At 42.5% G+C, this 12,117-nt stretch overlaps 1 protein-coding gene across 1 annotated transcript; it reads left to right on the plus strand.

Moving 5' to 3' along the window:
* The first annotated feature begins 7,493 nt into the window (after positions 1-7,493).
* On the plus strand, positions 7,494-9,154 carry LOC105951104 (AT-hook motif nuclear-localized protein 24). Its single transcript, XM_012974494.2, has one exon. It carries the CDS (start codon positions 7,868-7,870, stop codon positions 8,795-8,797), a length of 930 nt encoding a protein of 309 aa, XP_012829948.1. The 5' UTR covers positions 7,494-7,867; the 3' UTR covers positions 8,798-9,154.
* Positions 9,155-12,117: the final 2,963 nt, after the last annotated feature.

Below are 12,117 nucleotides of genomic sequence, written 5' to 3' on the forward strand. Positions count from 1 at the left end.
ATTTACATATATTTGACTCCATAACTAATTAACCAATTGGTTTTACGATAAGTGAAAAAAAAAAAAAAAAAAAAAAGAGTACAGAACAAAAGGGGAAAAAGCGAATTGAAAATCATTGGAAAGATAACGAGGATACATAAAGAGATATATGTATATATATATATATAAATGTATATGCATTCTATTGGTCTTTATACATCAATGGCCAGGTGAGGACCATTAACCAGGAATTGTTCAACGAATAGACCCGCAAAGCACGGGGGAGAGGACACGTGTCCCGGCATGTGGGACCCACTCTACAGTTGTCTCCTTCAACCTTGAGAATTAATACCAAAGATAGACATTAGTTTTGCAGACCCATTAGTGGTGCATGTGGATCTCTCTCTCTCTCTCCTCTCTCTCTCTCTCTCTCTCTCTCTCTAGATATCTCTCTCTCTCTCTCCACATGTTGTTGCATCTCAAGAAGGATGAAGCCACGACCTAATTTAATTTTGCCAGCTACTTGTTCTTTATTATATTATATTGCTTTGCGTGACTTCATTCATCTCCACATTTACATTGACTCAATATATATTATTCTTCGTAATTGGCACATTTTAAACTAAACAGAAATATGCTATAACTCCTTAATTAAATCTAATTTCATTAGCAACAAAGATAAAAAAAAAAAAAAAAAAAAAAAAAAAGACAATTAAATAAATCGATAAAATTCTTTGGCTCTTTCATTTTACAAAAATTACACCAATGTAGGTGTATATGTGAGCAAGTTGAGCTTGTTCTATGAACATTGAGGACTAGATAGGGCGATGCCCCCAAATCTTCGAAACTTTAACCCCACTGTATCACAAATTTATAACTTCGCCGCTGGTTATATATCCTACAAAAACGAGTTAACTTACCTTCTTAGAAAAAATGAGTTTTATTGTAGATTATAGAAGCGCTCCATTTTAACCGTCTTCAAATCTCGCCTAAGGCCCCCAAAATCTCAGGAACGACCCTGGCTAACGCCGAGCATGTCAAATATTCGAAAATATTGTCTTGTCTATATTCTTAAAAGTTCACTATCAAACATTTCTTCATTTTTCAGCCAATTTTAGAAGCACGCGTGTTGTCGATTCTCAGTCAAATTCAAAAGTTCATCGTTAATTTTTCAACCAATTATCAGAAGTTCACTCCATATTTTGTTAAAGCACACTATTTTCAAAATTCCTTGTAATTTTCAGAAGTTCAATGTCATGTTTTAAATTCAATGATTCGATGTCAACTTTCAGTTTATATTTGGATGTTTGCTGCTGATATATGCCTAATTGGGCCAACCCAATGGGCCTACAATTTCTTTACCTACTGGGCTACGAGTCCAATATCGAAGACTAATATCACCGAGGTCCAAACACCTTCAAGTAAGGTTTGGGCCCAACAAAGCAAACCCAACCCAATAAACGACATATAAATAGAGGTTTTCCTCATTTTATTAAGGGACGTCCTATTAACTGAGCAATACTACAATACGTATTCTCTGGACCATTTCTATGATCAGCACGTCTGACTTGAGCGTCGGAGGGGTTTCCGCCGGATCAACCCCCGGCGTAGTTCACGTGTGTTCATTTCGCAGGTACCTCAGGATCATCAAATTGTCAAGCTACTGATCTGCTTTGCTCTCCCAGTTCATTTTCTACACAACCCCAGGTGATAAATATTTTAGCATCATCATTTTGGCGCCGTCTGTGGGAACGATGCAAACCAGATCACGTAGCCAACAAGATCCTCCTGAGGCGTTTGCTCGGAGAGAAAAGGACACAGCAAATGACCTCCCACCTCGTGGAGGCTCTGGCTTGCCACCTCCTCCACATCCCATGGATCCGCCTCGCGAGGTTCAGGTGATCCCCCTTGGGGACCAACCACTCGCCGATCCACCGCTCCCTGCTCCTCGAATGGTTCAAATAACCGAGGATGCGCTTCAACGCATGATAGCAGAAACTTCAACTCGCGCTGCCATAGAGGCCGTGACCCAATATATCGCCACGAGGGGAGCAAATGCTCCCAACGCGATACCAGCACCTGCTCCACATGTGGAGCCACCTATGGCACCACCGCCGCCGACTCCCTAGGGGCTTACATATGCCCCCAAAATATTTCACTCGCCAAGGGTTATCGACTCCCTGGGGGCTTACATATGCCCCCAAAATATTTCACTCGCCAAGGGTTATCGACTCCCTGGGGGCTTACATCTGCCCCCAAAATATTTCGCTCGCCAAGGGTTATCGACTCCCTGGGGGCTTACATATGCCCCCAAAATATTTCACTCGCCAAGGGTTATCGACTCCCTGGGGGCTTACATCTGCCCCCAAAATATTTCGCTCGCCAAGGGTTATCGACTCCCTGGGGGCTTACATCGCCCCCAAAATATTTCGTTCGCCAAGGGTTATCGACTCCCTGGGGGCTTACATCTGCTCCCAAAATATTTCGTTCGCCAAGGGTTATCGACTCCCTGGGGGTCACATCGCCCCCAAAACATTTCATTCGTCATAGCAGGAACCAACGCTCCTCCTCGTGAGGCCCCACTGGGTCCTCAACATGATCAATTTCTACTTACTTCTCGAACGGTTCAGATAACCAAAGAAGACCTTCAGCGTATGATCACGGAAGATTCAACTCGTGCTGCCACTGAATCAGTGGCACCATATATCGCCAAGGTGGGGCATCTCACCCCAGTGGTTCGTGATCGCCTCATCCTAAATGGGGGGCTATCCCATCCTAAAGTTGGGCATCACATCTCAAGGGTGGTACATCCACTTACCTTTCAACCCCAAGGGGTTTCACATCCCATCAAGTGTTTCACGTCCCTACTTCAAAAACAGAAAAAATGGTATGACGCGCACGCGCGAACCAATGGCACAACCATGCGCATCCACCTCAGACCATAGGTCTCGAACGCCTCATCCTACAGTGGGCAGTTATCCCCATCCTAAGGTTGGGCATCACCCTTACCTTTCAACCCTAAGTGGGTTCACATCCCATCTCAAGGAACGAGGATAATCTCCCTACTCAAAAAATAGAACATCCCCAAGGGGGTGCACATCCGATCTCAAGGAACGAGGATAATCTCCCTACTCAAAAAATAGAACATCCCCAAGGGGGCGCACATCCGATCTCAAGGAACGAGGATAATCTCCCTACTCAAAAAATAGAACATCCCCAAGGGGGTGCACATTCCATCTCAAGGAACGAGGGTAATATCCTATTCAAAAAATAAAACATCCCCAAGGAGGTGAATATCAACCAAATAAAAAAAAAAATAGAAGAAAAAAGAAGAGAATGAAAAAAGAGAAGAAGAAAGAAGAAGAAAAAAGAAAAGAAGAAAAAAGAAGGAGATAAAATAAAAAATAAAAAAAATATGTATATATATATATATATTTTAGCCAAGCCGCGCGCCCCCCGAGCCGGCCAAGCCGCCGCGCGCGCGCCCCTCCAAGCCAGCTGTGCGCGCGCACACCGAGAGAAAAAAAAAAAAAAAAAAAAAAGAAGGAGGCGCGCGTGCACCGCACGCGCGCGTGGCAGACACGCGTGACGCGCGCGCGTGCACAGCACGCGCGCTTCAGCAAAAAAAAAAAAGAGAGAAGAGGCGCGCGTGCACCGCACGCGCGCTTGGCCGACACGCGCCTGACGCGCGCGCGTGCACAGCACGCGCGCATCAGCAGTAAAAAAAAAAAAAAAAAAAAAATTGGAGCGCGCGCAAGCACGCGCGCGCGCTTTCCAGGGAGCCCTTGGACTGCGTGCTCCCATCAAATCGCGCTCAACTTTCACCGTCCTCCACCAAATTGCGCGTAGATTTTGACTCGCTTCTCCAAATCGCACGAGAATTTCAACGCGCTCCACCAAATTGCGCGAGCTCTTTAACGCACCTACCAAATTGCGTTCGCTATCAAATAAAAAAAAAAAAAAAAAAAATTATTTCGCCACACCATGCCAACGATTAACGCAAGACTACAACACCGATCTACTCTCGACAAGATCCGGTACCCTTTTCAACGTGGCTCCCACATCCTCTCGAGAGTGGGGGGCTTGCGAGACAACTCCCACGAGGAGCCAACTCGCGCAGTAATACAACCCGCAGCGAGACAACTCCCACGAGGAGACAGCTCGCTCGGTCCTACAACCTCTTACAAGGAAACTCCCACGAGGAGCCAACTCCCTACGAAACCATAGCGAGTTAACTCCCACGAGGAGACTACTCGCTCTGTCCTATAACCCGTTGCGAGGCAACTCCCACGAGGAGCCAACTCCCTCGGGTCTCAACGCCATAGCGAGATAACTCCCACGAGGAGCAAACTCGCTCGGCCCTACACACTCGTTGCGAGACAACTCCCACGAGGAGCCAACTCGCTCGGAACTACAACCCGTAGCGAGACAACTCCCACGAGGAGATAACTCGCTCCGTCCTACAACCCGCAGCGAGACAACTCCCACGAGGAGCCAACTCCCTCGGGTCTACGAAACCATAGCGAGATAACTCCCACGAGGAGACCATTCGCTCCGTCCTATAGGCCGTTGTGGGACAACTCCCACGAGGAGCTAACCCCCTCTAGTCTCAAAACTACAGCGAGACAACTCCTACGAGGAGACCACTCGCTCCATCCTACGACCCGCAGCGAGGAAACTCCCACGAGGAGCCAACTCGCTCGGTCCTACGAACCCACAGCGAGATAACTCCTATGAGGAGACCACTCGCTCCATCCTACGATCCGCAGCGAGGAAACTCCCACGAGGAGCCAACTCGCTCGGTCCTACGAACCCACAGCGAGATAACTCCTACGAGGAGACCACTCGCTCCATCCTATGATCCGCAGCGAGATTACTCCCACGAGGAGCCAACTCGCTCGGTACTACAACCTACAGCGAGATAACTCCCACGAGGAGACAACTCGCTCGGTATCCCAACCCGCAGCGGGACAACTCCCACGAGGAGCTAACTCGCTCGATATTACAAATCCGTTGCAAGGCAGCTCCCACGTGCAACCACCTCGCTCGATAATAAGACTCGCTGCGAAACAACTCCCACGAGGAGACAACTCGCTCAGAGCAACCTCAATCCACACGCGCCTAAATCGCCCATCATCAAATGCTCCTACAACTTCGCTCAAGACAACTCCCATGAGGAGACAACTCGCCCGAAATTCACCATATAATCGCAAGCTCAAGTTAGCACGATTACAATCCTAGAAGCACTTAGAGATATTATGAGAATCTATATAGCCTGGCCAGCTTGATTACTCAAATTTATCTACTTGTTTTCGATGGGTCATTCATTAAAACGTGGCCACGGTCCAAACATACTTAAGACCCACGAGGTCTAACAAGGGGCACGACCCCCATATAAAAAAAAATCTTGAGAGCCTGATCCCCTCCTCAAGTACATCACGCAGAAAGCTATATGTAAACACATACAAGCAACGCGTCAAAACATTGAAAATGTCGAAAAATAACAACTCCCACGAGGAGAATACTAGCTCCGTGCTACTACATTATCGTGAGACAACTTCCACGAAGACGTAACTCGATCAACTCGATTACCCCAGAGACAACTCCCACGAGGAGATTACTTGATCCGTGCTACTACATTATCGCGAGACAACTCCCACGAGGAGATAACTCGATCAACACTATCACCCCGCGACAAGATAGCTCCCACGAGGAGATAAATCGCTACTACATCGTCGCGGGACAAAACCGACGACTCGATTAATTTATATTGCGGCAACTTTGTCGCGCTATGCGCCAACGCGCATTCACACCCCTCCGACACACGCTCCAACGCGTTTTCGCATACCATTAGGCCATACGCCAATGATCGACTTCTCCAATTTTTACTCTCGACACGATTTGAGACCCATCACAACATGGCCCCCACATCGACTCGAGAGTGGGGGGCTTAATGATATATGCCTAATTGGGCCAACCCAATGGGCCTACAATTTCTTTACCTACTGGGCTACGAGTCCAATATCGAAGACTAATATCACCGAGGTCCAAACACCTTCAAGTAAGGTTTGGGCCCAACAAAGCAAACCCAACCCAATAAACGACATATAAATAGAGGTTTTCCTCATTTTATTAAGGGACGTCCTATTAACTGAGCAATACTACAATACGTATTCTCTGGACCATTTCTATGATCAGCACGTCTGACTTGAGCGTCGGAGGGGTTTCCGCCGGATCAACCCCCGGCGTAGTTCACGTGTGTTCATTTCGCAGGTACCTCAGGATCATCAAATTGTCAAGCTACTGATCTGCTTTGCTCTCCCAGTTCATTTTCTACACAACCCCAGGTGATAAATATTTTAGCATCATCAGCTGCCAATTTCAAAAGTTTGCTGTCAATTTTCAATAAGTTTATCATCATATTTAATTTATTACAAAGTAATAATTTTCAAAATTACTCTCATTTTTTGAGTGTGCGTGCGGATTTAGAAAAAGATAACTATAAAATTCCATTAAAATCGAAAATCGTAAATCTTAATCATTAAATCATATAAATACAAATAGATTAGTTACCATAAATGGCAAAATTAATTAAATTCTAGTCCTACAATAACTTAGAATTCTAAGAACAGTCCGATTCACATAATTAAAATTCGACTTTTATGTTAAATGTTATTACAATTTTAATGGAAAAAAATACAGATTTTTCAAGGATTCATCAACGTCTGAAACATACTTTAAACTACGACAACGAAGAAAACACATAACTAATCACTCTAGAGGTGGTAGGGTATTTAGTATTTACTACTTATTCAATAGTAGTATTTAATTACGAGCTTCAACTTTTATTGCTCCAATGAATTAGTTTGAATCTTGTCAACCGAACATATTGTTAATTTTTATGCCAATCCCCAAGTATATATATATTTACACCTGATAAGGTTAACACATTTCTTCTAATTAAAAAAACACTAATTAATATTTTTTCGTTTTTAATTATTAATAAGTCATGTGGATTTGAAGTAGTTATATCGGTTGCATACAAAAGTTTCCAGGCTGTTGGTTTTTAGGAGCAGATATTCAGTTAAAATAAAATAAATAAAGAAATTTAAAAAAAAAACCACCTTATCCTGATAACTACTAGTGGTCCGGTGAAAAAGACTATATATATACTCATGTGAAATTACCTTAATAACCCTCTCGTATGTAGCTATTGATTATTACAAAGAAAGAGAAAACCTTAACCACTGTTCTATCACTACTCCCACATATAAGATCAAATCAAGATATCATAATTCACAACATTGCAAAGTGTAAGGAGTATAATTTCGAATTATCTATATAAATAAATAAATAAAATAAAAAATAAAAGAATTATTTGTTATTTTAGTTGATTGAGACCTTGTGATACATACGGACAAAGAGAAGTTGAATTTGGTGAAAGAGGACTTGGAGCAACGTGATTATTATAACTATAATCTGAGTTTTGCTGATGTGTGAAAAAAAAAAAAAAAAAAAAGCATACACATATAGATACACTTTAGTGTGTGTGAGAGAGAGGAGAGAGAGAGAGAAAGAGAGAGGAGAGAGAGAGAGGTCCACCACCGCTTATGAACAAATAGTAGTCCACTACTAAAATTCAAACCCTAATCAAAAAACAAAAAACCAGCCCTTTGAAATCCAATAAGCCAACCAAGCAGATCTGCCTGCAACTAGGCTCTGAGCGAAACTCTCCGTCAGAACCTAACGCGCCGCCGTCAGATAGTTTCTTGGAAAGCGGAAAGATGGTGGTTTCAGCTCAATAATGCGGTGGTTGCGGAAACCCGAGCTGATTTTCATCAAAGAAAGAATACCCATATCAAAAAAGTTGAAATCTTAAAAAAAAGAAATGGATGGGCATTCACTTCCGCCGCCGTTCCACACCAGAGATTTCAATTTGCAGCACCAGTTCCACCACCACCACCAGACCCACAACTCAGAGGATGAGCAGAGCGAGACCAGCAACATGGGCGGCGGCCAGAAGCGCAACCGCGACGAGGTCGGCAGGAGCGACTTCGACGGCGGCAACGACGGGAGCCCCGCCGGGGGCGGCGGCGGAGGCTCTGGGGAAGGAGGAGGAGGAGGAGATATGTCCGGCAACAGGAGGCCGAGGGGCCGCCCGGCCGGCTCGAAGAACAAGCCGAAGCCGCCCATCATCATCACCCGGGACAGCGCCAACGCCCTGAGGACACACGTGATGGAAGTCTCCGACGGCTGCGACATCATGGACAGCGTCGCCAGCTTCGCCCGCCGCCGCCAGCGCGGCGTCTGCGTCATGAGCGGCACCGGGAACGTGACCAACGTAACGCTCCGACAACCGGCCGCCCCGGGTGCGGTCATGACCCTACACGGCAGGTTCGAGATCTTGTCCCTCGCGGGTTCCTTCCTCCCGCCACCGGCTCCTCCGGCGGCCACCGGGCTGACCATATACTTGGCCGGCGGGCAGGGGCAGGTTCTGGGGGGCAGCGTGGTCGGGCAGCTGCTAGCATCGGGACCGGTTATTATAATGGCGGCTTCATTCAGCAACGCCGCATACGAAAGATTGCCATTGGAAGAAGATGAAAACGCGGCCATTAATAATAATAATAATCAAGTTCCGGGAAGTTCTTCCCTCGGATCGCCGCCCGGCGGTTTGGGCGGCAGCGGGCAGCCACCGCAAAACCACCAGCAGCAAGTTCTGGCTGACCCTTCATTGTTTCAAGGAATGCCGCCCAATCTTTTTAACTCGATCCAAATGCCGAACGAGGCCTTTTGGGCAACGGGAAGGCCCCCGTTTTAGCATCGATTTAATATATACCGATCGAAATTTAAGGGGTAATTTTTATCTGCTTAATTAAGTGATTATCAAGAATTCGCAAATGCTAGCTCATGAAACTTAATAGAATTAGATCATGAATATTTCTTGTTGTTTAATTTCCTTGCTACGAGTAGCAAACCTATGAGTTTCATGTTGAGTTAGGTTTCTTTGTTTTCGATTTCTTGTGTTTTTCGTCTCGTCAGATTGTTCGAATTTGATGAGGTGTTGATCAAGGTTTGTAGTAGCCTTTCATTACAAGACTTTCATTCATGTAAACTTTTTTATCTTGATGAATATCGAGCTTGATTAACTAATTTTTTGCATTTGCAACACTACTAATTATAATTATGTGGGAATTAATTAGCAATATATATGATCGATATATGCATATGATCGTACTAACATTTCGATTAAATTGGATCATGCTTTACGCCATCGGTGATTATGTAAGACGGAGCTAGGGTTAAGCCGATTACTTATACCATAACATATCGTAAAAAATATGATCCTAGAATCGCAATAATCACTTGAAAAAGATTCTTATATTCTCTTTATGTTTCAAATTATTAAGTTTTGCTTAATTTTTCCCTATGCTCCTAATTAATGAAGAGAAAATTAATCGAAACAGAAACAATAAGAATGGTGATTTTAGTCCATTAAGTACATTCGCTCTAAAATTCATGCATATTTATTATTGCCTCCGTTTCTTTTTAAGTGTCTCTTCATCCAATTTTTTTTTCTCATATTAAGTGTTACTTTAGAGTTTTAATATACGATAATTTCTTTCCTTCAATTTAACTTAGCATTAATGACAGATTAATGAAGTAATAAAGAAAACTTGGCCGAAAAACACAAAAGGGGTAGTTTTGTCAAATAAGAATATTTTTCTTCTGAAATTAAGACTATTTAATAATTTTTTAATCGGTGTGCATTAACCTTAAACGATAATTAAAAAGAAACCTTAAAGCAAGTAGAAATGAAATGGGAGGGAACAAAGTTTTCATAGTAATCAGTGAGAATCTGAGATTAGTGTAATGTGAGTAACATGCATATAGAGAGAGAGAGAGAGAGAGAGAGAGAGAGAGAGAGAGAGAGAGAGAGCAGAGAGAGAGAGAGAGAGAGAGAGAGAGAGAGTCATTAAAGCCATTGACGGTTTGAATACAAAGGCATGCATTTTACGAGATGCTAAGAGGTATGGGCTTCTTCTTATCTGTAATAATAAGTTTCCAAGACAACCCCCTATACCACCCCCCACCCCCACCCCCACCCCCACCCCCACCCCACAAACATATATATACATACAAATATATGTATATATTGGTATACACGTGAAGAGTTGTGAGGAGAAGCTCTTTTTCGAGGCAAAGTAGATGAAACTTAGACTGTAAAGGCAAACAACCAGCAGGGACAAAGTGCCTTGACACCGTTTTTTCCGGATTCTTTGAATCAACATTTATTTATTTATTTATTCATATTATTTATTTGTATATAGTTAAGAATTTCAAGATTTATTTGTTATTAGATTCTTTGAACTGAATAAGCAAACCCCTTTTAAATAATAATAAATATGATACTCATAATATATAATTGCTTCCATTTTATGCAACACTATAGACCCATGGGAATAAGTTTTGAATTCTTCATTAGAGTTTATAGATATATTGTATATAAGTATGTATTTACTAATTTTTGTTATTATATTCTACTTTAGTTCTGCAAGATTGGGCCGAACTCCTCATATTGGGCTTACTTATAAGATGTGAACATATTATGTGAGTTGGGATGGATTTATTGGGCCAAAGGCCCAATAAGAGCTGAAGATGGGCCCTCTTGGGAAGCTCGCCGATAGAGAGTCTGTTGGCATGGAGTTCGCTTCGCTTGGATGCGTGTGAACAATGAGCCCACCATTTCGTCCTAACTAGGGGTAAACACGGATTGGTACGGCTCGGTTTTTGCAGTAACCAAACAAGTACCGATAATGTTGGTTTTCATATTTTAAGAACCGAACATATTGGTTTATTTCGGTTCGGTGTTAATCGGTTTTTCGATTTTCGGTTAACGGTTTCGGTAGCAATTCGGTTTATTTTCAGTTTCATCTATCCGTTCGGCATAAAACCAATATTTGATTAACATTGAATTTGTACTTTATTACATTTGTTTTAGAAAATTAACAATTAACAATCCAAAACTAACTAATAAAAAATATTTCACAACCCAAAATTAATTAATAAAAAACATCCCACATGGAGGTGTCGAAGGATAGAGGCGCGCTAGGGGAAGACGGTAAATATTTATGCTATATCAAAACAACGTCATAAATCGGTTGGGTTAAGTAATTTTGATATTTTCGGCTTTTCAAAATTTGTTTACCGTATATGCGGTTTTAAGTCGGAGCGGGGATACTAGCTCGGTTTTTTCAGTTTTTTGTCTGGTTTTAAGTTGGGACGGTACACATTGGCTCGGTATTTTTAGTTTTCGGTTATGTTTTTTGGTTTCCAGGTTTTTTTGCTCATCCATAGTCCCAACGCACATGTGTAAAAGATAAATAGGAGGTAGGTGACGAGCTGATTGAGATTCGATGATATTTTCTATAAATAAAGAAGGAAAACATGTAGATAATTAGAATCGGTGAGTGAGTAATGAATCTAAATCTCGATCAAATAAAGAAATTCTAAAATAGGAAATGTATGGTGAGAAACCCTCTAAATAAATGAATGTAAAGACCTGATTAAGGGTTCCTTCTTGAACAATCAATAACACATTATACTCTCTTCTCAAATTCTCTCACTTTTTACTAATTTCCGTTCGTTGTTTTCATCGCCGCTGGCCTAAGGCCGAAGGTCTGGTGTGCACTCCAACGGTCCTCAAAGAGTAGGGTTTGGAGAGAGATTTTGAGGTTGTAGATCCGACACCATCAAATTTTTCATTAAGATTACTATAGCAGATTCTCATCTGTGATCATTTACTTTATTACAATGTTTATCCACAACAAATAAAAAAAACTTAAGGCCGCCACTAGTCACAATACTAATTTCAATAAGTGTAAGACCAAATTAAAAAAAGAGATTATTTTAGAGATCCCTCTCATTTCGAAAATATATATAATTAACTATCATGTTGTTTACACTCTAGTGCGAACCCCATCCATTTGGATAATAATTTGACATACCCCTCCTACCTCACCCTGAAGTACCCAGAATACCCTTTTAAATCAGTTTTAAACCCTAGCCAACCTATATCGGTATTTATCTTCCTCTCTCAATTCCCAGATCCAAATCCTACCCTCCAAGGTCTCTAACCGG

This window comes from Erythranthe guttata, chromosome 5, assembly GCF_056151865.1.
Source record: "Erythranthe guttata isolate IM_541 chromosome 5, IM_541, whole genome shotgun sequence".
Taxonomy (NCBI): domain Eukaryota; kingdom Viridiplantae; phylum Streptophyta; class Magnoliopsida; order Lamiales; family Phrymaceae; genus Erythranthe; species Erythranthe guttata.

Coding starts and splice junctions, on each gene's coding strand:
- LOC105951104 (XM_012974494.2), top strand. CDS start 7,868: ATGGATGGGCATTCACTTCCGCCGCCGTTCCACACCAGAGATTTCAAT.